The sequence below is a fragment of the Onychomys torridus genome, chromosome 10 (assembly GCF_903995425.1).
Source record: "Onychomys torridus chromosome 10, mOncTor1.1, whole genome shotgun sequence".
Lineage (NCBI taxonomy): Eukaryota > Metazoa > Chordata > Mammalia > Rodentia > Cricetidae > Onychomys > Onychomys torridus.
In genome coordinates, this window is record NC_050452.1 from 30,234,970 (window position 1) to 30,261,331 (window position 26,362).

The 26,362-nt window shown below is 50.1% G+C and overlaps 1 protein-coding gene across 2 annotated transcripts in view; it reads left to right on the forward strand.

Moving 5' to 3' along the window:
• Afap1 (actin filament associated protein 1) overlaps nt 1-23,705 on the forward strand; it is a 112,163-nt gene extending 88,458 nt beyond the window's left edge. Inside the window, exons 12-18 of one of the 2 annotated variants that reach the window (XM_036200681.1) lie at nt 5,546-5,663; nt 8,328-8,594; nt 10,607-10,721; nt 14,370-14,534; nt 15,889-16,079; nt 17,379-17,543; nt 19,881-23,705. In XM_036200681.1, the coding sequence (XP_036056574.1) occupies nt 5,546-5,663; nt 8,328-8,594; nt 10,607-10,721; nt 14,370-14,534; nt 15,889-16,079; nt 17,379-17,543; nt 19,881-19,907 (1,048 nt within the window). In that variant the 3' untranslated portion in view covers nt 19,908-23,705. The remainder of the gene's footprint in view (nt 1-5,545; nt 5,664-8,327; nt 8,595-10,606; nt 10,722-14,369; nt 14,535-15,888; nt 16,080-17,378; nt 17,544-19,880) is intronic. The other variant, XM_036200682.1, reaches the window with a different exon arrangement.
• The last annotated feature ends 2,657 nt before the right edge of the window (nt 23,706-26,362 follow it).

The following is a 26,362-nucleotide window of genomic DNA, read 5'->3' on the forward strand; positions in this document are numbered from 1 at the left end:
CTTGATTATATTATTTCTTCTTCCATAACTTCTCTAAGATCTTCCCATCCACTCAACTTTGTGTTCTCTCTCAAAACAAAGACAAAAAAAAAAAGAAAAGAAAAGAAAAGAAAAACAAAACAAAACAAAGCCCCAAAGACAAAAACTACCAAACTATAACCAAAAAAGCACACACACAAAACCACCCAGGGTCCTTTTTGTGTTGGCAACTACTCCTAGGCGTGGGGCCAGGCCTAGAATGTGGTTCATGTGCCTGGTGACACTCGATTGGAGAAAATGGATTTTCCCTTCCCTAGTGAATATCAACTGCAAATAGCTTATTTTGGGGTGGGGAGTGTAAGATAGGGTCTCTTTATATAGCTCTGGCTGCCCTGGTACTCACTCTGTAGACCAGGCTGATCTCAAACTCCACCTGCCTCTGCCTCCTGAGTGTTGAAATTAAAGGTATGCGCCACCATACCTGGCACAAATAGCTTCTTGGTTTCATGGTGGAACTTTGTGCTTACTTTTCTTCCATGCTTGGATTTTGTCTGGTTTAAACCTGTGCAGATCTTGTGTGTGCTGCCATAGTCTCTGTGAGTTCATACATGGATCAGTTCTGTTGTGTCAGGAAGACAGTTTCCTTGGAGTCACCCACCACCTCTGGCTCTTACAATATTTCTGTCTCCTCTTCCTCTTAGATCCATGAACCTTGAGGGAAGTTTGATGAAAATATTCCATTTATAACTGAGTGCTCCAAAGTCTCCCACTCTCTACATATTGTCCAGTTGATGATCTCTGCTTTAATTACCACCTACTGTAAGAAGCAGAGTCTCTGATGAGGGTTGAGCAATGTATAGCAGTATTTCATTAGGAGTCATTTATTGCTATATTCCTTTAGTGGAGTAATTGTTGTAGGTTTTCCCCTAGGACCTATTTATCTGAGGTTCTTGACACTTTAGCAGTGGTAGGTATGAGTTCCATCTCACAGAGTGGGCCTTAATATCAATTAAAAATGGTTGGTTACTACCATAACATTTGTACCACTATCACACCAGTATGCAGACAGATTGCTGTTGTAGGTCAATGGGGTTTGTAGCTGGGTTATATTAATTATTTTTTTCTCCTCTTGTAGTATGTATAGTACCTTCCAATACTATGGACACTACTCAGTAGCAGTAAAACTTCTCTTAGGGCATTAGCTCTATTTTTCCAGGTTTGATGGAATAAGTAAGTGCTATCTTCAGCAATAGGATATTACCATCAGGTTGTGGAAATAACCAGTAGCACTGGCAATAGCCTGTAACATTGGGGTGACTATGGGACCCCTTGGGCCAATGACTCAATATGATATAACCCATTCCTGCAACTGGGGGTTTTACTTGGTAGCATGAAATGTCTAGTTGGTGCATCCCCCCCCCCCCAATATGGTATCTCCATTTAAATTCCTTTAAGTATTTCAGGAAGCTTCTAGTGTAGGAGGTTTCCAAATGGCTTTTCAAAAGGCCTTTAGTGTTAGTCATTCCTCCCATGCTCCCTCTTTTACCCCTGCCCTCCCCTCCCCCTCCCCACTTAATCTTCCTATTGTAGTTCTCCTTTATAACTCTATACCCTATTTCCCCTTCCTGCCCCCCCCCCAGTCCCTTGCAAACTACCCAACTCCTGTGTGGATATTTTAAATGAAAAAGATTTTGTCCAGCAAAGGACACAATCATTCCATCAATGTGGCGGCCTACAGAACCAGGGGAGAACTTTACCACTTAAACATCTGACAAAAAGGTAGTATCTAGAAGATGCATAGATCTAAAAAATCAGAACATCAAGAAAACAAATAAGCCAGTTTTAAAAACAGGGTATAGAAATATCTTAGGGTTCTTATGATATAATATGGTGACCAAACACAGCTTGAGGAGGAAAGGGCTTATTTCAGCTTATAGTTTCACATCACAGTACATTATTGAAGTCAAGGCTGAAACTTAAGTGGGGCACCTCATACTGTGAGGTCTCCACAGCTTGATATATTAACAGTTGTTATCTGTACTTATGTGGAAGTTACTAAAATCCTCCAAATAAAACTCAAATAAAAATGTTGACTCTAACCAGCAAACAGATCACCACATTCAGGAGAAACCCTGAATTTCCCTCTGGATACAGCTCAGCTTTTCCTTTATAACTGAGCAGAATTTTAATCTAAACCAAATGTGGGGTGGCCACAGCTTGGAGAAAGGGATGCAGGTTGCTGTCTCAGACATGCTTCATTAAAAAGGCGTATGCCATAAACTTGGCCTAGGAATTTTTTTTTTACCTCATTAAAATCTTTTTAGGGATGTTAGCTAGCAATAAAGTTAATTTTAATGTTTTAGTTTTCTAGCCAAACATTCCCATAAAACTTAACAGAGGAGACTGAACAAGGAAACAGCCTTCAAAATATGGTAGCTTGCCAAGGCGATAGATAGTCTGGGATTAAGTTAATTTTTCGCTTTTTATAACTTGGCAGCCACATGGTGATTCTTTGCCAAGCGATTATGAGAATTATCAGTGATTGTGTCTGACTGGAGGAAAGAAGGTAACAATGTTCTGAAAAGGATCAGGAAGCAGAGACAAAACCCTGCAGGACTCTCCCTGGACAGTGTGGATGGTGCTGGACATTGGGGCATGTCCTGAGGCTGACCAAAGACCATGGGTCAGGTGACAGGACAGTGCCCTGGCACTTCCCCTGGACATCTCACAAGTGTTACCCATTGCAGGCCCAGCAGTACGTGGTGGTGGTAATGATGCTTCTGCCTGACTAAAGAGGGGCAGTGTCCGGAGAGCCACCTTCTGGCCACCGTCTTCAGACCTCTGCCGGTCTCTGCATTTGCATACAATGTTCCCTAGGATGTCCTTATGTTTTAGATTTGGCATCCTTTCCACTTACACACTTGGCTGAAAGTCATTGTGGAAAGACCACTAGAGGGGAACAGAGGCCCCTGCTTACTCTAGGCTCTGCATGAGTTCTCTTTACTGGCCCTGGCCCACTCTGTAAATTTTAGGATGTTCTGGCCAATGGAGAAGGCCTCTGCCAATGAGGATGTGTGTGTGTATGCTTTTTGAATTCTCTGGGCATTCCCGTTGAAGGAAGCAGAAGTGTGCCCACTGTACTCTGTTGACTGTCCTTGATCCTTCCTGATATCAGTGCATAAGTATTGAGTACTGGGCATGGTGCCAGAATCTGATGCCGCAAAGCAAATATGAGGTCCCTGCTGTGTGGAGAGAAGAGAGCTGTGTGAACACACATGCAGCGCTGAGTGTTCAGCAGGGGCTGTGCTCACCACAGCAGGGACAGGCACACTTGCCGAACTGCCCTTCTTCTTCCGTTTATCTCACCTTCCCCAGACAGTCTTCAATGGAGTCTTCTAGTCAATGCCTTAAACATGTATGTGAAATGTGCAGGATCTCCTAAGTGGCTAGTGACTCTTTCCTTCTTGCATTTTCTCCTTTCTGTAACTAGATAGAATAATTATATCTTTGTTCATAAACTAAGAAGTCTGTCATTGCATCTGCCGGAGGAGCTCTGCTTCCTATCTTCTTCCAGCAGGTGGCGGCAGTGCACTGTGAGAGAGCACAGCCATTAGGGTGTGCAGAGAGCCACACAGGTTGGCTGTGTTGCCCCAAGCTAGAGAAACGAAGTTTTGGGGGAAATGCTTTGTTGGTTAACTTTATGTGATTTTAGTTTTCCCATTTAGGATAAAATGCTACCCTTGGTTCTTTCTTCCTGGGTTTTCACAGTTCTCCTAAAACAAGCCGAGCTTCCTGAGAGTCCGGCCCACTGCTCCTCCATTGTGCTTTGGAGACTGGGGTGGCAAAACACTTCAGACGCTTGTGTTCTGGTGGGGAGAGGCAGATAAGGAGCAGGTACAGAATAGGCTAGGTCAGGATACAAAAGGAAGAAAGTCATCATTGCAGAGGGGGTCTCCTTCTTGCTCTCCATCAGGGAAGACCCCTCTGGTGCATACAGGAGACTTCTAAGAGCTGCATCCTGGGTGGGAGGAGGGGCAGTGGAGAAGTGGGACATGCTGAAGAGGCCCTGAGCAGTCCTCACACGTGCAGGCTGGGAAGCAGGAAGCCAGAGGAGCTAGGGTTGGAGCTGGAGTCTGGTGAATGTGGCCTGCTCTGGACAGTGTTTCTCTTGATTTTTCTTGGTGACTTTGGAAGCCTCTGGGTAGTGGTAGGCAGAGGGTTCGTGTGCTCTGGCTCTCTGGGAAGCATAAATGGAGAGGAGAGACAAATCGTCCTCTCTCTATATGTGCAGACTCTTGTCTCCACCTCTGGCTACCAGGTATGGGCTCTTCTCATACCAGGAGAATACCCCAGTTCTCTGTGGACTCCAGCAGGGGGCCACTGTAGGACAATTCTGACACTGTCCACCAGGACACAGTGTCAAGCTCTGAAGATCAAAAGCTCTGTCCCCAGGACTCTGTCCATTTGTCATTCACAAATCCGGTTTGTTATCCATGCTCGTTAAAGAGCAGATGTTAATTTGAGCTGCTCACAACCCCCACAGATACTTCTTAGACCCCAGGACGTGGTTTGTTTGCTAGTGTGTGTTAGGAATCCACCAGCATGGAACTCTTGGGTGGGAGGGGCAGAGGGTCAGCTATGGGATACAGGGCTGCCACCTGTTCCCTGGGTACGCTGCTCTCCCTGGATCTGGTACCTTCCTTGGGTACATGCCTTCTCTAGGGATGGTGACATCCCTGAGTGTGGCACTTTCCCTGAATACAGTGCTCTCCCAGAGTGAACGCCTTCCTCGGGTACAGCTTCTTCCTGGAGGAATTAATGGCCTTCCTGGTGCCTCCAATCCAGAAGCTCTTCCACCCTATCCTCTCAAGGCTGAAAGTATCTGACTGATCATATAGCATCCCCATCCCCCAGCCCTTCAGACTTTTAAGGGATAGTGAGCAGCTCATTATGATGGACAAAGTCAGCCTGTCTCCCATCATCATTAGGAAACTCCAAGATTTTAGGAGCTTTGGTCAAGTATAGGAACCAAGACCCAAGCATGTATGTCATATGTATAGCAGCAGCACAGGCTTCTGAAGCCTTCACATGGCTATTCTCAGGGCTTTTAGAAGATCAGGGGCCAGCTGAAGGTATGCTGTGTGGCTGCCAGAGATCAGTGAGCACAAACATCCCACAGAAGGCCAGGGAGTGGTATAGGCCACGTCCCCTCCCTTTGGGAATGGCCAGACTCTGCAGACAGGTTGATATTGGCTCATTGACATCAGAAAGAGCCGCTGTGCCCTCCCGGGATGTATGCTTTCCCTGGCCATGTGAAATTGGTGGGACCTATCTGGCCCCCTCCACTTGTAGGTGCTGCTTTATATCTGCCTACATGGTGTCCATAGTCTGTGCTGGGGCCTGCCTTTGCTCTGGGTGAGGATTGGCTCCAGTCCCTTGAGATGACATGTACATCTTTCTAAGGGTCCTAAGGGTTCTGCCTCTGAGCCTGACATAGCCTTTGGTACATCAAGGTTCGCAGAGGCCCTGCTGATTAACTAGTGTGTCCATGTTTTCTCTCTCTTAGCTTTATGAACAGGAGGGCAGTGTCCACAAGCCCATACCTGGGGAGCATCTCCAATGGCTACGCCCACCCCAGCGGGACAGCACTACACTACGATGATGTCCCCTGTGTCAACGGCTCGGTGAGTGTCCTTCCAGAGCCAATGGTCAGTTTTGTTAGAAGACAACTTGCTAGCTGGTTCTGTCCTGCAGTGCCTAGTTTTCTACCCTAGTGAGCTGAGACTGGGAATTGTACCACTTCTCCCCCAAAACCTGGTCTCGTGACACCAACAGCAGGTCATGTGATCCCTAGTAGACAGCCCATCTTCTCCTGTGACCATCATCACGCACATCTCGTCACCCGAGATGCTGGCTAGAAGATAGTGGGTTAAGTCAGAATAAGTAAATGGAGCTGAAAGAATATTCAGTTTTACAGCTTGTGTCAGCCAGACACAACACAGTGTAAGTTACCTGACTAGTTACACCCAATACAGCCGCAGCCACCATCTGGCCTTCAGACAGAAACAGTACCTTGGAGTGACTGCCTTGTTGCACACTTGGATGGCTCCTGGCATGGCTGGTGTGGAACGTTCACATGTGGGGATGCTTTGTGGCAGCATCATTGTCAAGCCAGCCTCTAGGTGTGCCCTTCTAGCTATAGTTTTTATTTTTCTGTTTTGTCCACTGTTTCTGGGTCCTTAGCAGAGCCCTGCTGGGTCTCTCTTGTTTGGCTGGTGGTTGGGTACTGTGTACCTTTGGTGGCCAGGCCTGTGCCTGCCTATGTGGTGAGCAGGTATGGGAGAGCATGTTTGGGAAGCCTTGTGCTGAGAGGAGCCAGTGTGTCTTAAGAGTTTCTCGACCTTTGGAATTGCGTTCTTTCTGTTCCCATCTTCCTTCCTTTCCCGATATTCTGATGACCCTGGGAGACCCGGTGCCCTCTGCCCTTTGCCCTGTGAACAGACCTGTGCTCACTCTAGGGGCTATGCCTGATGAGCGCTGTGTGCAGAGCTCTCAGCCCAGCCTGTGTATCATTATGGTCCCCGGCCCCTCATCCCTGTTCTTACTATTGTGAAGGTGGGGCCTGGCTTCTGTGGCCTCCCTGTATCTGTGCAGCCCCAGCATCACTGCATGGACCCTGTACTCCAGAATCTAGGCTCCCCTCAAGGGTGAGCTGCCCTCTCTGCCTGCGGCCTCAGCAGTCTTCTGTAGGCCTTCCAGACAGGGACCCAGTCACCTGGGCAGTCCAGACACCATGCTGGCTCAGGTACCCTCAGTGCTTCTCCCCAGGTTCACTTGTGTTTTCATGTGTGTTTGGAAATAAACAGCTCTGTGCTAAGGAATCCTCCCTACACACATGTGCTGGGCTTTAGGAGCTGAGACATCATGCCCTGTGTGCATGTTTTCTGCCCTTTTGTTTCCTCGTGCCTTCCCTGTCCAGGCTTCCTCAGCATGTTTCCTGTGTACAGGCCTCCATTACCACATGACTGCATTTTGGAGGCTTCATTTCTGAGTTCCATAAAGTCTACACTTTATGACCAGATGCTCAGAGTGTCCTTATTGTTTCCCCTATAAAAGTTCAGTTCATTCTGCACTCCCTTTGATTCCTTGAGAAGGAAGGGCTCTGCAGACACTCACTTTTATTCTAGAAACTTCTGTGGGGTTTCGTCACTGTTTACTAAGTATTCCGCATGACTTGATCCTTGCTATTTTAGAAAAATGAGAGTCAAGTATAGGCCATTGTGTATCTGTGTGGCTGTCACTGAAATGCTCGATCCTGGCTTTTCTACGTTGTTTTTAGCTTGTTCGCTTGTCCCCAGCACCACAAAAATAGACACTGATGTGGCTGCAGAAGAAGACACCCCCACCCTGGGATTTTAGGCCTTTCCTATTTTTATAACAAAGGGCTGTAATTATAGTCTGGCAGGAAGGAGCGCTGCACGGAGAACATAAAAAACAGGCTGAAATGGGCAGAATATATGAATTAAAATTTTCTTTTATAATGCAGGGCAATTTACAAAGACCTTTAAAGCCTAAAGGGATCTGGCAGTGGTTAAGAGTTTGGGGTTTCTTTATGCTTTCCTGACAGTGCTCTGGAGTCCCTGTGTCCTGAGAAGTGGCTTTGAACTGTTAACTCTTTGTTCAGGTCCTCTGCTAGCATAATGCCATTGTTCCATCGAAGTCTGAGGCATCCTGCATTATGTGATTACTTGACTTCTGTCTTCAGCAGATATTTTTGGTGGTAGCAATCTTTCCAGATGCTCAAGTGTAGCACTTAGATTACGTTGACCTTGATGGTAGATTTGTTGGCCACAAGGCAGCATGAATGAATTCAGGATGTTCTTGATGGCAGTCATGTTCCTCCATCAGAGCCTGAGGTTCCATGACAGCACAGTGTGTGGCCGTGACTCGACCCAGCTCTGCCTTTCCCCAGTTGTGTGAGCTGCCTTTGCCTCAGTTTCCCCAGTTTGCTAAGTGGATTCTGTGATGTGTAAGCCAGTGTGTCCAGGGCACAGCAGGTGCCATGGCCCTTGACCATGATCTTACATGCCTTCCTGTGCAGCAGCACTCTTCATTTTGAAAGACAGAACAAAGCCATCATAATCCAATGCCTCTGGAACGGTTTAAGGACAGAGAAAGCTTTCTCATTACTCCAAAGGCAAAGGGGCCCTTATGAAGCTGCGGGAGTTGTGCCTGCCATGTGTGTATGAGTGACTGGTCATGAGAGCTTTGGGGGCTGCTAACATCTCGCTATGCTGACCTTCTCTCTCCTCGTCTGGCCACTAACGAACAGGCTGTGTGTGTTGCAGTGGGCCATGGATGGCGGCTTTCCTGGCTGTGGGAGCAGAGGCCTGGCGGAAGAGGTGCTTTATGATAATGCGGGCCTCTACGATAACTTGCCATCGCCGACAATCTTTGCCCGCTCCTCTCCTGCTGACCGGAGGGCGTCTCGGACACCCGCTGACAGGCTATCCTCTAACCACTACAAATCCCCCACCTCCTGCAGCCCACCCTGCTCCCCACCTGTCACTAACACCTCTTCTGTGGGGAGGGCATCTCTCGGGCCGCACTCCCAGGTACAGATTGTGTTCCCAAACTCCCTGACATCACCAATGGACCTGCAGTGGCCGTGTGTGTACTCACCTCATCTCGCATACCAAAGTGTCATGGTCTTCAGCCATAGCCTAACTCACAGTTAGCCACTGAAGGACTGGAGAGACATTTGTGACCAGCTCCCAGCTTGTCTGGTTCCCCCCACCCCCGCTCCTGGAGAATTCCCAGTGCGCTTTCAGAATTATGTCAAAGATTATGAAGAGAGGCCATGCAACTTTCCAGAAGATTCCAGAATGGCAGGTTTCTCTAGTATATTCTACCTGTGTATAAGTAAGCAAGAGTTGCCTCCAGGGAGTGGTTAATTCCTGTCTGTAAACGTGGTCAGCACTACTGTGAGAGCCAGTGTGTTTTCTGGGAGAATGTGACATGTGCCCTGCACCTGTGTGGCAAATAGGCTTGTGGCTGAACTCTTACTTGCCCACTCTCTGTGACATGCATCAACATTTCAGAGCAGACACTAACTGCCTTCATGAATTTTTAACCTAAGCATTTTGTATCTTCTGCCTGGAGTCCTGGTGCCTCATTTAAGAATACTCTGAGAAAAAGCAAGAGGCCAGACTTTCCACATTCCATTCCATTCCATTCTTTGGGTAGTTTTGAGAAAATAAAAGACACCAGGCAAGGTCCAGGCTTCCAGGTATTGGTGACTCCAGACATTGCTTTGTCAGAACTGACACACAAGGCTTGCACAATTATAGAATGTGTCAGATGCCATCCCTGGAGAGTCTGACTCTGGGAGTCTGAGGGGTGTGGACCGCTGAGTGACCTGTGTGAACACCATTGGCCTCTACCAGTGTCACGAGGATCCCCACCAGACCTGGCCCATGTGTCCTACCTATGTCTCTATCCATTCACTGGTCTCATAGTTGTCTTTTGGTTAGCCTAGTATATGTGCCACCTGTGCATTTGGATTGTCCCTCCCAGGCAGGCATCACATGATGCATGGTGTGGCACTGCCACTGTTCCCCAGCCTAGTTTCTGTTTCAAACAGGAAACAGCCCCAGGCTGAATTCTAGTGCCTCTGCTTGTCCTGTTCTTGTGTGGCCATTCTTTTGGGAGCCTGTTGGGGGTGAGGCCACACACTCAGAGAGCTCCTGGGGCCATCTTGTGCATGGCTGTGCAGAGTCATTAGGAGTCCTGTGGGAGGTGCCAGTGTCTTTACATTTTTAAGTGAGCAAACAGAGGTTCAGGGAGTTTTGAAGGGCTGGTTCAAGGTTCCCTAAATGACAAGCCAGAACTGCAGCTAGATATGTGTGCAGCCCCACACTGTCCCTCCACTGGAAGGAGAGGCAGGCAGTGGGAGTTAGGGGAGAATGACAGGGCCTAGGTGTCAAGTTCCCTCTCTATTGAGCTCACTGCCTGGCATACAGTGTCACCTGTCGATAAGGAGCTGTGGCTTGCAGAGTGAGCAGGGAACTGTTGAATTTTTTTAAGCCTGTATCTGGTCAAGGCTTTGTATATGTTTACGTTATTTCTGTATATGTCTCTTGTGTCCTTCCTCAGACCCATCAGTGGTCTGAAAGGAGATTATGTATCCCATTACTGTATCACTCAGTTAAGGGCAAGAACCTCCCTGCAGAGCCAGGCCCATCCCCTAAAAGCAGCCCAGCAATGGAAAAATGACTTAGCTCTAGAAACACAGGTTCCCAGGCTCTCAGAGGTTGTTGCTGCATGCCCACGCATGGTCACTCAGAGCCACTTCCTTATCAGCACTTGAGGCCCCAGCAGAAACATACATAGCATCCTTCCCATTGCAGACTTCCTGGTAGTCCCGGGTGTCCAGGCTTCAGTGCCAGAAGCTCCCAGCGGTCACGGGGACATCACAGAAGCCCAGTGGCTGGAAACTGGGTTTGCTTCCTTTGTCTTTTGACCGTGCTGGTAGGCTGTACTTAGCATTCAAAGACTAGAAGACATAACTTCAGGCAAAAGGGTCCTGTGTTGGATTAGTTTTAATTGTCTCTGTGTGTTTCAACAGTTGAAGAGCAAAAAACCTCCAGTGGCATCTAATGGGGCCCCTGGCAAGGGGAAGGCTCCAAGCAGCCAGCAGAAAAAGGTGGACTCTGCAGGCGGCGTGAAACGGACGGCATCAAGTGAGTTTCCCTCTGGCTCCTGGCCAGTTTGTCAGCTTGAGGCTGGCTGAGCCACTCCTGCAGGAGATGCTGGGCTTGGGGTGTGTGGAAGGGGTGCAATGTGCACCCTTCCTCCCCTACACACTCCACTGGCTAGGATCTTTAACCCAGCCTCTGGGACTGTTGCTTGGCTACTTTTATGGCATTCAACCATGAGGCACTGGGGTTTGGTCCAGGAGACTCCAGTCTGTGTCCCTAGAACACCACTGACAAGTCACATAAACTGAGTGCAGCCCCTTCATCTGTCAGATGTGCAAACGGCCGGCCACTGTGGTTGATAATGGCAGCAGGGTGCTATTGGGCACTGAAAGCATAGCCCCTGAATGCTCACAGTCAGCAGCCAGCACCCTCCAGCCCTCCTGCTGACCTCCGATTGCTGTGCTGTCAGAGTAGGTGCCATGCGCCCCATTATGCGAGTGAGGGAAGCACTCCAGGTAGAACAACCCGAGGCCTCACAGCAGGCCAGCCACTGAGCTAGAACATGGGCCAGGCCTTCAGACTTGGGAGCCAGCTGTATAGACCAAACAGAGGGAGACATAGCCTGCCTGGGAGCTCAGCAGCTCTCCTTCATCTGCAGCTAAATTTGGGTGTGCTATCTTCTTGAGTTTGTGTTTGCCCTGCCCTCATGCTTTGGGTGGTCCACCATTCAGCCAGCCAGTCAGTGGGATGTATTCCTTCAGGATATTCCACTGAGGATGTAGTGAGAAGATCATGCCAGCTTTAACAGAAGGCCTAGGGGCTGCAAGGGGCCTGAGCTAAGCAGGGAAGTGTCTATGCCACATCATGACAAGCCACTATCACTTGGGATTTCTACCTGAGTATTCCAGTCTGCAGCCATGCAGTTGGTAGACCATCCTCTGTGACAGTGTAGATAAGGCTAGCTACCTTCACCTGAGGTCTTCCACACCTACCTGGTGCAGGAGGGGAAAGGCCTCAGACCTGCACATGCTGGCTTCTGTTTTAGAGTCAGCGTGCACAAGGGCACAGAAAGGATGTCTTTTTCCGTAGTCAAAGCATGGATGAGCCTTGGGATCTCAGCAACACTTGACTGCTTCAGCCCCAGGGAATCCTTTGCATTCTTGACAGGAGCTTGTCTATGCCTCTGCTTTCAAACCTGCATTTCAAATAGGCAGGTCAGGGGCCTGTCAGGCTGCTCCTGATTGTCACTGACTTCCTTTGGCCTTCTCTCTATAATTTCATTCCCTGATGCCTTGGGTGTGTTTACACTGTTGTTCTCAGTGCTGTTCATTCAGGGAGGTGCAGGAGCCAGAGGGATGAGTCGGCCTAAAATGTCTTGTTAAGCAAGATCTGAATCCCACGTGGGTTTCTTCAGCCAAGCATTTCTCACAGCCCTCGGCTCGCTTTGTTTTATGGATGATTTATCCCAATATCTGGTGGGACCTTCTGTAGGGAATATTTTATTAACTTTGGTGACATCTAATGGAAACAAAAGAGAAAAATAATTGCATCCTGTGCTTTTGTGGAGTTCAGCCAATTGCATTACAGTTGTATAGAGTTTATTGCATGGGGACCGATGGGGGAGACATTTATAAACTGTCATCTGTAGGTTTGTTGGGGGGCATATTGGTGTAGACAGTGGAGTTTGTAGTTTGGTGTGGAATTTTCTGGAAGTGCTTTGGTTACACGAGACAGGGTGGTTAGCCTTGGGCAATGTCAGTCTATGGGGATCATTTTGGTGAGGGGAGTAATGCTGGCTGGACATAGAAAATACACAAATCTCCATGCATATGGCACATTATGGAGGAAGTGATAGTAGGCAAGTACTGCATGAGCAAGCCTCTGATGAGACAGTCATCTCTGGTTGTTATGGGGGCTGCCTGTGAGTGTCTACCCCATCCCAGGCGTCTTAGCACAGTTATCTGTGTTAGGGACATGCATCTACTTTCAAGACTCACACAACAGCCCTTGTTCTCCCATGGCTTCTACTTTGAAACAGACTGACGTGTAGATGGGCAGTGACAGAGGGGCAGGTGGGATGCAGCCATCCTTGGTGCTGGCAAGTGATACAGTGACGGAAGCCTCACAGCGGGGTCTGGCCAGTCACGTTAGGCTCTCCAGCCCCTCAGCATCTTTTCCAGAGAGGTTTTTCCTAAATTCCTAGCTGGCTGCTTTAAGTTCCTGCCGTGACTTTCCCATAACCACACACTGTAGCCTTAAACTGCAGGCCAGACTGAAGAGACTGTGGGGCCTGGGTTCAACACTCTGAACTGCTGTGCTGCAGCCAGGATGCTGGGTTTCCCCCTAGCCCCACCCCCCCTAAGCTTTTACTTATTCACTCATTCATTGTTCATTCATTCATTAAATGTAACAGCTATTTATAGAGGACTCAGTCGGAGAGTTACTTTAAGTGCTTTGTAAATATTAACTGAATTCTTACAGCTGCCTATGAATGAGCTGCTCTTATCCCCATTTCACAGGAGGAGAAACTGGGGCACAGATTTGTTCTAGGTCACAGGGTTCCAAGGTTGTCCTCTAAGTAGTAGGTCTCCAAGCACCACACACTGCCTTTCTGTCTTTTCATTCAGCGGAGAAGCTCTCCCTATCTGCTTCTTCTAGGCCAGAATCTCAGGCCAAGGAGCTGTCTTCCCTCCAGGCAGGGTGAGGTGTTCTTGTAAGAACAGAAGTGGGGCCGAGGAGAGGCTTTGCACATAGAGAGGGCTACTTAGACTCTAGAAGGCTTGTCCTAGTTTACTTTCCGCCTGTGTTTGCCCACGCATATGTCTGTGCACCCCTGTGTGCCTGGCGACCAAGGAGGGCACAAGAGGGTGTCGGACCCCCTGGCACTGGAGTGACAGGTAACTGTGAGCTGCCATGTGGGTGCTGAGACTCCAATTCTGGTTCTCTAGAAGAGCAGCCGGTGGCTGCCTAACCACTGAGCCATCCATCCCTCCAGCCCCAATAGAGGTTGTCTTCGACAGCAACAGATATGCTGCTCTAGTTTCTTTCTCTTCTGCTGTAACAGACACAAGGGATTTGGGGGAGACAGAGTTCATCTGGCTTACGTTACAGGTTACGGTGTGTTACTGTGGGAAAGTCAAGGCAGGGACTTAAAGCAGCCAGTCTTTGACATTCAAAGTCAAATACAGAGAGAGTAGATAGATGGCCACCTGCTTGGTGACCAGTACCCAGCCAGCTTTCTCTGCTCGTACACATCCCAGGGCCCAGCTCATGTGCCACCCACACTGACGGTGTGTCTTCCCACCTCAGTTAATGATCAAGATCCTCCCTCACAGACACGGCCACAGGTCAAGCTGATCCAGATGATACCTCAATAAGATGCCCTTCCCAGATGACTCTAGATTGCATCAGGTTGACAGTTCAAACTGTCTAGGTCGTTGCCTGCCCACTCTGACCCTTATTGGCAATTATTTGAAGGCTGAAGGGAGGAGCCCTGAAGGGATTCCCCAGTATCCCTCTCCATTTGTAAACATGCAGATCAAAGGATTTGAGGCAGGTAGAGCCCCAAGCCTCCCTTTCCCCTCAGGAGCATCCAGGAGCGGCTCTGCGGTATACTGAAGAGCCGCTGAGCCACAGGCCTTGGCAGCCTGACCCCTCTGGTTGTGCTAACTCCCGGTGCTCCTTATTCAGATGCTGACCAGTACAAATACGGTAAGAACCGGGTGGAAGCCGACGCCAAGCTGCTACAGTCCAAAGAGGAGGAGCTGCTGAAGAGGAAAGAGGCCCTGCGGAACAGGCTAGCGCAGCTCCGGAAGGAGAGGAAGGACCTGAGGGCCGCCATCGAAGTGAATGCAGGTGTGGGGGGGGTTGGCTCTGATAGCCTGGGTACCCGTGTCCCCTGGAGTTGTAGAGTCATTCAGCTCACCTCCAGACCTGTGAACCGCAAAGTGGCATTGCTCCTGGGGTGCTGGCCTTGTGGGGAGCCCAGGGCAGCACAGGGTTGTTTGAGGCGTGAGTGCCACCATAGGCAGGGGCTTGTGACCTGACCCCAACAAATTCAACCTCAGCTGCTAAGAGCCAAGAAGGTTGGCAGGGTTTGTTCCTTGTCTGAGGTAACTCTGTGGGGCTTCTGCAAAGGAAGGCAGCCACCAGGGCTGAGAAGTTTTCACAGAGCTCTGCCTGGGAAGAAGCAGCTCTCTATTCTCAGGAAGGCCTGGGGAGAGCAAGGCTGCACCTGGGTTTGGGGACCAGGGGAAAAGACTGTGTTAGTGATCCTGAAAGAGGGACAGTGAGCAAGGAACAGCTGTCAGGGTGGTGGTGTCTGGGGATGAGTGGTACCCAGGCCTGGGCTGTGCCTTCCTCCTGCCAGACCTCCCAATCTGGGATGGAAACTGACATCTCCCCCTGATCCTGGCTAGCACTCCTGCAGGGGCACAGCTGACTTTTTAGATTTAGCTTCTGCCAGCTGAGAAGGGAGCAGTGGATAGGGAAGGCCGGGGGAGGGGCACTGGCTTCCAGGAGCCTTCGATGCTGGCTGAGGTGGCTCATTATAGTTAACCAGAACTGAACTCTGTCTGAATTATGGGAAGTGATTTTGGGAGCAGAGAACAGGAAGGGAGGTGCAGGTGGGCCCATTAGGATAGTCTGTGGGAGCGGGTTGGGCAGGGTGTCAGTATCAGGCTGCCTGGGAGAGATGGGAAGCCAAGTCTGTGACATGGAGGGAGCATGTATTGACCAGCTTCTCTACCTGCCTGTGTCAAGGCACAGAACAGATGCCGAAAGGATACGCACGGTCCCTCAGAAGCCAGGCTCCCTGTGTCCTGTGGTTTGGCCACCTCACTGACTCGGTTTTCTTCTCTGTCCATCTCTGTGCATTTCCTGCCCATGTTGGTCATCCCTCCAAATTTCAAATAAATAAGTTAACTGACAAGCCCTAGAGAAATGCATGCCACGTCCTACAGAGATGTGGACCGTGTTTTGTTGTTGCTGCTGTTGTTTTTTAAACCACAGCAGCTCATACAATAGCCCACATGGAACTGGTAGAATTTGAGACCTCCCAGTCAGGGGCCCCATTGGACACCATACCCTGTAAGTGAGTGTCGTGAGGCCCCTCAGGCTTGTGAATAAGATCAGGCTTGTGGGCAAGACCTGGCAGAACTCAGCTGTGTCAGTCCATCTGTGAGGTGACCATGTGTCCCTGGGATTTTAGGCAGGAAGCCCCAAGTGGCCCTGGAGGACAAGCTGAAGAGGCTGGAGGAAGAGTGTAAGCAGAGGGAGGCGGAGCGGGTCAGCCTGGAGCTGGAGCTGACGGAGGTCAAGGAGAGCCTGAAGAAGGCCTTGGCAGGTGGCGTCACCCTAGGACTGGCCATCGAGCCCAAGTCGGGGACATCAAGTCCACAGGTAAGTGTCCTGAAGGCACAGCACAGGGAAGTGCCCCATGGTCTCTCAGGCAGCTCGCCCACTACTATGAGTGGTATCAGGCTAATGTTTCTACGTGCTCCAGTGTGTGGAAACAGTGACCTCTCTTAGGTTCACCAGAGTATTTAAAGGCCTGTACTGAGTCCATGTCTCTCCTCTGCATGGTCAGATCTGACTCAATGCCAGCTTGTTAGGCAGGAACTCACTCCCATGAGCACTGGCAATGCTACCATTGTCTCTAGAATGTGACAGTAACACGGTCTATGCTCCTAAATCTGGCATGAGGACGTCAACATGTCAAGTCTGAGCCCTAACCTTTAGTCATGGCTCCTCATCCTCACCTGACTCAGCCGCTGGGACTTGCTGTTGTCCCCACCTGACCCCTGGCCAGGAGTAAGCATGGCCTTCCGAGGCTCAGGACTGGGCGGCCATGCTCTACTGCCTCCTGTGTTTCCTGAGGGTCCTGTCTCTGCACTGTGCTTGTCATCGCCCCCTGGCATTGGTGGCAGCACTCTGTATAACTGTCACAGGCCACTTCCTCAGCAGAGCAGCTTGCTAGGCAGGTGCTTCTGTTGCAGACAGCTTACTGCCTGGCCACCCCCAGAGACACCCTCTTGTACCAGCAACCAACACCCACCCAGAGCCAATGCTGCCTCTGATGTCCAAGGAAAGATCTATGCTATCAGAGCACTGAGCTGGGAGCGCTCTAGTCAGGAGCCCTCCCAGGGGTTCTGGGCTGACATCCTGCACATCCCAAGTGTGTTTCGGTACTCTGTGTTATTGATGGTCTCCACAGTGCCGTGCTTTCCCAAAGGACGGTTTGCAATCCTATGTAGAAGAGCCAGCAAGCCAAAGTCAGGCCCAAAGCAGCTGAAGAGATAAGTTGTTTCATTTTAAGCTTTCCAGAAATTTCTCTCCAGCATGTACAAAGGGAGAGTGGTCACAGACCCTCAGTGCCACTTGGGGGCCACTTATTGTCCCTGGTCACCAAGCTAACGCTGTCTGGTGCTGGCAACTTCTACTGCCAGGCCTGACCCAGGAGACATTTGCAAACTTAGGAAGCACCAGTGAGGGTGGGAGTGTGGGCCCCGAACCCCGCCTCTTGGCTGCAGCTTGTCTTTCTTAAATGCACTGTCTAAAGGTGCTCAGGTACTGGCTGTGGTGGTCCTTCCTAGTTTCGCCCATTTCCAAATCAGTTTCTTCTTAACTAAACTGTTTTTCCCTGAGAAATGCCAGTGGCCGAGAACCACCCCTCACACAGGGCTCTCCTCTCCTTAACAGTCTCCTGTGTTCCGGCATCGGACTCTGGAAAATTCTCCCCTCTCCAGCTGTGATACAAGTGATGCTGAGGGGCCCCTGCCTGTGAACAGTGCAGCCGTCCTGAAGAAGAGCCAGCCATCCTCGGGCAGCTCCCCTTGCCGTGGGCACGTGCTGCAGAAGGCCAAGGTGAGCCTCCTGGCAGAGCCGCGTACCCGAGCTCAAAGTGAACCCCACTGCACTTGGCACTCTGCCTCTTCCAGCTCCCACGCATACCCTTAGGGTCTGGGGTTCAAAGACAACCACCAAGCTGGAACCCCCAGAGCTTCAGGTCACCTCACAAGTAGACAGACTGCATCCCCTTGGGCTTGCCCTCCTTTGGGCAACACAGATTTGACTGAGTGACCACAACATCCTTTCTAGCACTTATGTGCTGTGATTCTGCAAAGAAGAAAGAAAGAAAAAAAAAAAAAAGCCAGAAAAGCATTTTTTCTTTCCAGGCTGTCCCCAGCACCCTGGCCATCAGCCCAGGGTCCCTCCTCTCCTGCAGTCATGGAGAGGAGCCACCAACAACCTTTGCCATGATTAAATCCTAGGGATTCTCAAAGCATAATTTCCAGATGACCAGAGCCAGCACTTCTCATCCATGGTGATGGAAGCAGCTGTAGGCTGAACTGAGTTGACCTGGGCATAGGACATGGTCTAGATGGTGTCCCTCTTTTCTGAGATGGAGGAGGCTGAGCATGCACCCTGCACTGTCTCAAGTCCTCATAGTGCTGGCACTATGTCTCCCTCAGCAGTTCAAGCCCCTTTCTCAGGAGCTGCAAGCACATTGCTTTCAGCAGTACAGATTGCATGGAGGGCAAGGACTGTACTATGTTCTTCGGGTGTCCTGGCATGGTGATAGGAATTGTGCTTGCCCGGCCTCTTAGTGTGTGTGCTTCCCCAGAAAGCATGCTTTCTAGAAGACTCCGTGGGCTAGTTGGGGAAGAAGGTTACTGAGCTGGCTTTCCAGTGGCTTCCCTGAGCATCCCTCAGTCTATAGGCAGCTTCCCCTTTGCAGAGGACCACTTTGCCTGAGCCTATTAGAAGCGAGCTGTGTGATCCCTTCTCCCAGTTTCTCTACCCTCAAGGAAAAGTGGGAAGCCATGCTGTGAAAAAAGGAAGCCTGTGACTGCCAGTGTGAGACACAGCCACCTCCAGACAGTGCCCCTGCAGCACAGGAGGGGGGTAGCTTCTTCTGGGCCCAGCTGGAGCCAGTACACAGACAGGGTGTGCGGAGGCTCTTGTCGCTGTAGCTGGCCTGACACAGCCTCAAGAGTGGCCTTGAGCAGGATGGCCCTAGTGCCAGAGGGGTCCCCCCTGGACATGAGGTTGGGTTGGGGACATACTGACTAGATTGGAGTGTCTCTTGACTTTCTTAGAATCAAAAGTTCAAGTGGAATTAATGGCTGATGGCACCACACTGGCAGAAATAAGAACCCTAATGGAGCTGTTGGCAGAAACAGAAACACGCACAAAGGGGACAGGGAGGGGGGTACCACAGGCTTGGCTGGTGGCTTGACTCAGCAAACGAGCATGCCTGGCCAGATTCACCATCTCAGCCTCCCCAGATACCTCCATGGTGGCTGAGAATAGGTGCTGAGAGGACCGTGTCTGAGAGCAGCATTCGGGGCCTGCTGCCACCCCTGGGAGTGTGTCCACTCCACCCACCCATCCACCCACCCACCCACCCACCCATCCACCCGCCCACCCACCCATCCACCCACCCATCCACCCACCCATCCTCCCACCCACCCACCCATCCACCCACCCATCCTCCCACCCACCCACCCATCCACCCACCCATCCACCCACCCATCCATCCATCCACCCACCCATCCACCCACCCATCCACCCACCCATCCATTCACCCATCCACCCACCCATCCACCCACCTATCCACCCACCCATCCACCCACCCATCCATCCACCCATCTATCCACCCATCCATCCACATTTTCCAACGTTCACTTTCTTGTAATATAAGCAAAGCCAACCTGACCTACTGGACATTTCCAAGTGTGTGCCTCGTTAGCATCCACCTCCAGAACTTCATCTTCCTAGACGGTCCCTGAAACACCAACACCACCTTCTTCCCTTGCCCCTGGTACCCACCATGATACTTTTTGTCTCTATGAACTTGACTGCCTTGGGCTAAATATGTAGTTATATGTGGTCCTTACTTACATGATATCCTGGAGATCATGATGTTCCAGGGGTCAGCACTCCCTTCCTTGTTCAGCCTGATGAGTGTCCCACGTCTGGAGGTCACATTTACCTTTTGCTCCTGTAGGGTATTTGGATTGTGTTTATTCCTGACTGGCTACATAGAAGTGGATGTGCTTGATAATTCTTTTGTTCAGGGGAAGCCTGCATTCTGCTGTCCGTGGCTGAACCCCCACGCGGTGTAGGGCCATGGTGGCTTATGAAAGTTTGTGGTGGCCAGGATCAAACTGCCTGCATTCACACACCTTTCTTCTCCAGGAGTGGGAGCTGAAGAATGGGACATAGAGGGAGGCCAGCTGCACCCAGACAGAGACTGCGTCCTGCCACCAGCCTCAAGTGTGACATGTGCGCCTCCCAAAGTGGCCTGAGCATGACTTCAGAAGTCTGGACTGAGTCTGACGCTGACCCTTGGCCAGCTTGCGTGCACGCTCTCTACTGTATGACGGTGCCCTTTAGAAAAAAGTTTACTTTAAGACTTTGGTGTCCAAATTTACTTTTTAAAAAACAGAAACAAAGGGGGTCGACAGTTGTTTTGAAGCACCCTCTGGCAGATGGGGCAGTCATGGTTCTGAGGACAGCTCAACCCCAGCTTGCAGCCCATGGACCATGTGCCCTTGTGAGATGGAGTGGCCCAAGCCTTCCCCCTGTGTGGTCAGAGCTGCACACCCTGTTTGCCAGAGTCCTGCTCTGCGGCAGCATGAACTCCTTGTGTCTCTGCAGCACCCCCACCCCGACCCCAGCCCCAGCCTGTCCCCTTGTCACTGGAGGTGAAGCCATGAGGAATAGTGCTATGAAGTGGTTTTTAAGGTTTGGTTTGGTTTTTGGATAGACATTTTGTCACCAGGATGGAAAAGATGTCATTCTTTTTACTAGTGTTTTTTTGTTTGTTCTCTTTTAAAGAAAACATCCCCCTTTATCATGTGCTATGATTAGATGTTAGGGACTTTTCAGAGACCCTGTTTCCCATTTTATGATGTATCTTGAGAGGCAGCACAGAGCTTTTGGTCCTTGGCTAGCAGTTTTTCCTTCCCCTTGACCTGAGACCCCAGCCTCCCCTGCTGTGGGGCAGGAGCTCCTCAGCCCAGGAGACATACGGTCACCGTCTGCCTGTGGATCTAGTCATCGAGGCCAGAGCCTTCTTTGGAAACAGAGCAGGTTTGAGAACCTATAGTCAAGCCTGGACCATCTTGGAACAGAGATGAATCCTTTCAGAGAACCTCCCTCCAGTTCATAGTTGAAGCTGTGGATCAGAGGTGCGCTCCCATGCCAAGGTTCTGATTGTGGGGGCCTCCCCACATGCCTGTGTGCACTGTTTCTTGGATAGTTCAGATGTTCAATATGTGCAGCCTATAGCTCATAGGTGGTGCTATCCTCTATCCTAGGGGTCTGAGAGTCGAACTGGCTTTTGTGGGCTTCCACGGTACTGTCTAGACATTTCCACCATGGGGTGTTGCAGGCAGTGAGGAGGAGTTAGCCATCTCTGCAGACTAGTTCAGGGCAAGTTATACATAGGCAAGGGGCTTGTTCTCTAGACTGAGAACCTGGTGGTGCTGTCCTTCCCACCACAGCCCAGAATGTCCTTAGCACACACAGGAGGAAAGTTTTCTAGGCTCTCTGCCTTTTGGGCCTGTTCTCTGGGCAGCGTTCATGGTTAGGGTCAGTGCTCTGTGCTTCAGCCCTGTAGCAGCTGTTGGAGTCACCAAAGAGCAGCAAGGTGGACAGGGACACCAGACCAGACATCTGAAGCTGCTCAGCTGGAGTCCTCCTCAAAACAGACCACCACAGAGCTGCTTGCCAGCTCTCAGATGGTGCTTCACTCTAGTGCCTTCCTCCACAGGGCAGTGAGGAGTCTTCACACCAGCATCTGTGTGTGCTAACTTCTGCCGGGAAGCTGTGTAGAGGACCAGGAGGAGGGATGCAGCCTGTTCACAGAGCAGCAACTGGGGGAGCCCCTTGTGTCATTACAGGAAGCTGTGACCATTTCGTGAGACATTCGCACTCTGAAAGGAAAGAGAGTTTGACCTGCCGGAGATGTCTGCTGCCTGTGGACCTCAGCAGCACTTTTGGCCACTCTGATGGCAGCCTGCTTTGCCAGGAAAGCTGTGCCAGGTTTTGATTGGTACCAAAACAAGGAGAACATGCCCAACTTAACAACCAGTTCTGGCCAGCATAGAGAGACGTCTGTAATGGAGCAGGGATATTAGTGGAGCATCATGTCCAGCAAATAAGTCTCAGATGAGTTTGTTCTGATGAAGACACAGTAGGCTCCAGACTCCTGGTGTTCATATCTTGTGCTAAGAAACCTGGGCTTGTAATTCCCTCAGCCCTGATGGATCCTGTAAGTTCCACAGAGCCATATAAAGTAGGTCCCAGGGAAAGCAAGGCCCTTGACACAGGGTTCTGCTGTCCTGTGTTCCCCTTCATGTTCTTAGATTTGGTCAGAAAGCTAGTTTAAAGCATTTGCTTCAAAATAAGTTATTTATTTGTAAATGTTCAATAAATATAGTTTTAATTTATGTGTGTACATATTGGACACCCATGAGACATCTTGTCAGGATTCTCACAGTGTTCCCATTCTATGATTCTCCCAAAGCCACAGGCATGACCCCAGCCATCAATGGCACAGGTTTGCTTTGTGGAACCAAGTAGGCAGAGGGCTGAGCCAGCCCCTTTCTGTGAGCTATTGGGTCGCTGGTCCATGGGAGGTTCCCCACCTTTTGGGGGCTCTCTTTGTCTGAGGCCACAGTGTTTCTTGGGGTCTAATTTTGTCACAAACTGGCAAGATGTCATCAGGTTTCACAGTCCCCTCCACTTTTCTGTCCGTTCACTAACTAACCCTTTGCATGCAAATCTCATGCTGGCCTGTGGGCTTCCTGTGGTCCCTGGCTGGGGCCTGGGTGCGGACCCTCACTGTCACACACTCTCATGTACCAGTGTTCTTTCAAGGGTGAGCATGGGTCAGTCAGTCAGGATATCCCAGGTGCCAGGATGGCCTGCGAGCTGGGATGGACCTACTACACACGGAATCTCCCAGAGTCCTTGCTGCTCCCCCCGCCTCACATGTCAGTCTTGGCTCTTTCCTGCACATGCCTTGTTATGGGCACTGCCTCACTCAGCGGTCCACCTCATCTATCTGCTCGCCCAATCTGCTTTTGGCTGTTTGTCCCTAAGCCCGCGCTGATGGACTGGAGAATTGGCACTTTTAGAAAATCCACTTTGAAAAGCAATGTCCGAGGCCACCAAGGAAGGCTTCCACTGTCTGGGGACTGCAGTTGTGTCCCCCCTCACCCCCCCGTTAGAATTCACATGTGGACAACAGCGGGCGTGTCCCTGGTCTCTCCTCCCAAACACAAGGGACAAGGCTGCCCTGCAGTTGACATCCACCCTGTGCTCTGGGGATGCCTGAGCCAAGCAAGTGAGTCCTCCATTCACAGCCACCCTCACCAGCAGACAGGACACCCCCACAGTCCATTATATGGGTGTGGCAGCATCAAAATGATTGACTATTGTCTTTCTCCTCCTCTTCCTTTTTTCTAAAGTAATTTTAAACCAGAAACATTTCAAATCCATGATATATTTTTAAAGTAATTGAATGTCTGGGTCCTGTTCCCACTGACTTACTACTTACCACACCAGAGGCCAGGTTTCTACTGTGAAATTAACAATGAAACTCATGTGCTGTCTGCACAGCTCAGCCCCAGGAAGAGGCTGAAGCAGGTGTGGCCACATCACCGGCATGGGAAGCCCACCCCTTAGTTTTGAGGGAGACCCTTGGCCAGTAGCTGGGGACAATACTGGCTTTGGAAACCTCAGCTTCCCACACACCCTGTTGGATTATCCTTTCAAAGTGGAGTCTTCAATTCACAATTCTTAGGGACCAAAGGTGTTTCTAATAAGATAATGGTTTTAATTGATTTTCTAACAAAGGTCTACTTTGTTTCAACATCAATTTTTTACATTCTAGGTATTCCAAATGAATTGCTCGTAGCTCTAAGTTGTAAAATGTTTTCACATTATGAATGTAATTATTTCCTTATTGTATTTTTTAAAAAAAACTAAAGTCATATTTAAAATTATCTTGGAAAGACACAGGCAAAGAAAAGAGAAAGCTTTTTTTTTTTTTAATTAACTATGTTGGTAGCCCATTTGAAATGACTGTAAATATATTTTGATTGTGCAGCTCAATGTATTTAATTCAGAAAGTTAAAATTTTTATGCAAAGAAACTTGCAATGAAAAACCTGAGTTTTCAGCCCATTTTCCCTGTTTTGTAGCCACTTCATCCAACTCTTCCGTTTTACAGACTGATTTTTCTACCGTTGTAACTATGTACCCGTTGACTGGCGCCCCTTGGCGGAACTTGTTTGTGTATTAATAAAACTGTGCTGCGTGGCCCAGCCTCATGTCCTCCTGACAGTGGCTCACAGTGCAATCCAAGACGTCCGTGTTGTTGGAGTCATCATTTCCGGGGTATCAGAGGTCGCTGGACAGGTGGGAGAGGGTGACTCTCACCAAGGAAGGGGAAGGACAGTGTACACAAAAATCCCTGTTATGGAGGACCCTCGGGCAGTCTTTGGAGTAGTTTGGGGCTGTGGACCTGAGTATTTAACTCAGTAGATACTGTCACTGTCTCTTTACTTCCTGGCTCTGTGCCAAGTGCTGGAAGCAGAAAGGAATCCCCTGGATGCCTGTTCTCAGGGAGCCCACAGAACACAGATGTACTCTTCCAGTGGAGAGTGCACGGAGATGTGGGCAATCTTTGATGAGGAGGCTAGCTTTCAACCCATCAGTAGAGTTTTGAGAGGTGTGGGGATTATGTGAACTAGCCAGTGGCGTTTAAATGCGATAGCTGCTTGTCCCTGAACGTGGGGCAAGGAGGCAGGAGGTGAGAGGAGGGCTGGGGTGGGCTGTGGAGGATTGGGGGAAACCATGATGGGTCCTGTCAAGTAGAGAGGAGTAGGGTGCTGTCAGGACTTCTGAGGGACTTCTCAGGGCTTCCCCAGGTGCATGCCAGCTGACGGTCCTGCCTGCTTCGGGGGCTTGCAGTCGGAAACCTGAGCCAACACTGTGGAGGAGATGCCCAGTGGAGAGCAACATGATGGTTGCAGACAGGAACTAAGTCTAGGATCTGCTACTGGGCTTGACATCTGAATCCGGAGCCGCTGGGTCTGAGTAGCTGGGGACTGTAGTGAGGGATGTGTTGGTGGTATTCAGGGACAAGGGCAAACCCAGAGGCCCATTCAAGCCACTCATGGCTAAGGTGTTGGGCAATGAGTGAATGAATCCCAGCCATTTATCACAGGTGATACCTCCATTACTTACTGTCTTACTGCATTAGATCTGGAGATGGAACCCTGCTGTGGATATCACTATGTATAAATAAAACACTGATTGGCCAGTAGCCAGGCAGGAAGTATAGGCGGGACTAACAGAGAGGAGAAAACAGGAAGGGAGAAGGGGACACTGCGAGCTGCCACCAAGACAAGGAAGATGTAAGGTACCAGTAAGCCATGAGCCACGTGGCAAAGTATAGATTAATAGAAATGGGCTGAATATAAGAGTAAGAGCTAGACAATGGTAGGCCTGAGCTAATGGCCAGGCAGTTTAAATAATGTAAGAGTCTGTGTGTTTATTTTATAAGTGGGTTGTTGGACTAACAGGGCTTGGCAGGGGCTGGAGAGAAGGTCTCCAGCTACAGAACCTAGGCTCCCAGGCAACTGTGAGGTCACGGGGACATTCAGTCTATGGGGGGTTCTGGAGCTGTACCAGGGTCATTGAGCCTGTTTTTAAGTGATGCCTTAGGGTTTGGGGTCCTGGTGTGATGTCATTGAAAACACAGTGAGAGGATGGGATGACTGAGTGCTTGGCCACAGAGCCCCCCAGGGTGCTCCTGTTCTGGGTTATGGTCTGTAACCCAGTGGCATGGAGCCTATCCGAGATGCACATCAGGGGCCCCTACAGGAAGCAGAGGAAACATTATCAGAAGTCTGTGGCTCAGGAGGTTTGTGACAGAGACATCAATTTTATGAGGCTGTTAAAAAAACCAGCTCTCTCTTCACATGGGAAGGGACCAGGTAGTCAAAAACTCAGGTGGGAGGCACAGCTGGGGTAAAGACTCAGTGAGAGGGGACAGGTGTACATTCCTCTTGAGCCAGAGGTGGGTGGCCAAGCTGCTCAGGATCATGGAGGGCGCCCCCACAAAGACCCTTCACAAACCTTCCCAAGAAGCACCAGAGCAGACTGGGTGCCTCCTTCCTATGGTGCTAGCTTCCACTCCAGAAGTCTGGCTGGCCTACAGTATGGCTCTCTTCAAGCCCATTCTGCCTCTAGAAATGCCAAGTGAACATTCATGTGCAGACTAACCAGACCAGAGCCTGTGGCCTGCTGCCTCTAGAGGACGTTTATCTCAGCCTTCTGCCAGATGTGACTGCTGATTGCTGCACACAAGACATTCTGCTGATTGGGTCTCCAAGGAGCAAGTTAGGGGTCTAGTAAGACAGACGAATCCCAGTGCTGTGTCGGGAAAGATTGAAAAGGGAAATTAACCAGGCAGCAGTGGCACATGCCTTTAATCCCAGTGCTAGGCAGAGGCAGGTGATCTCTGTGAGTTAGAAGCCAGCTTGGTCTACAGAGTGAGTTCCAGGACAGGCTACAAAGTTACACACAGAGAAACCCTGTCTAGAAAAACAGAGAGAGAGAGAGAGAGAGAGAGAGAGAGAGAGAGAGAGGCAGAGACAGAGA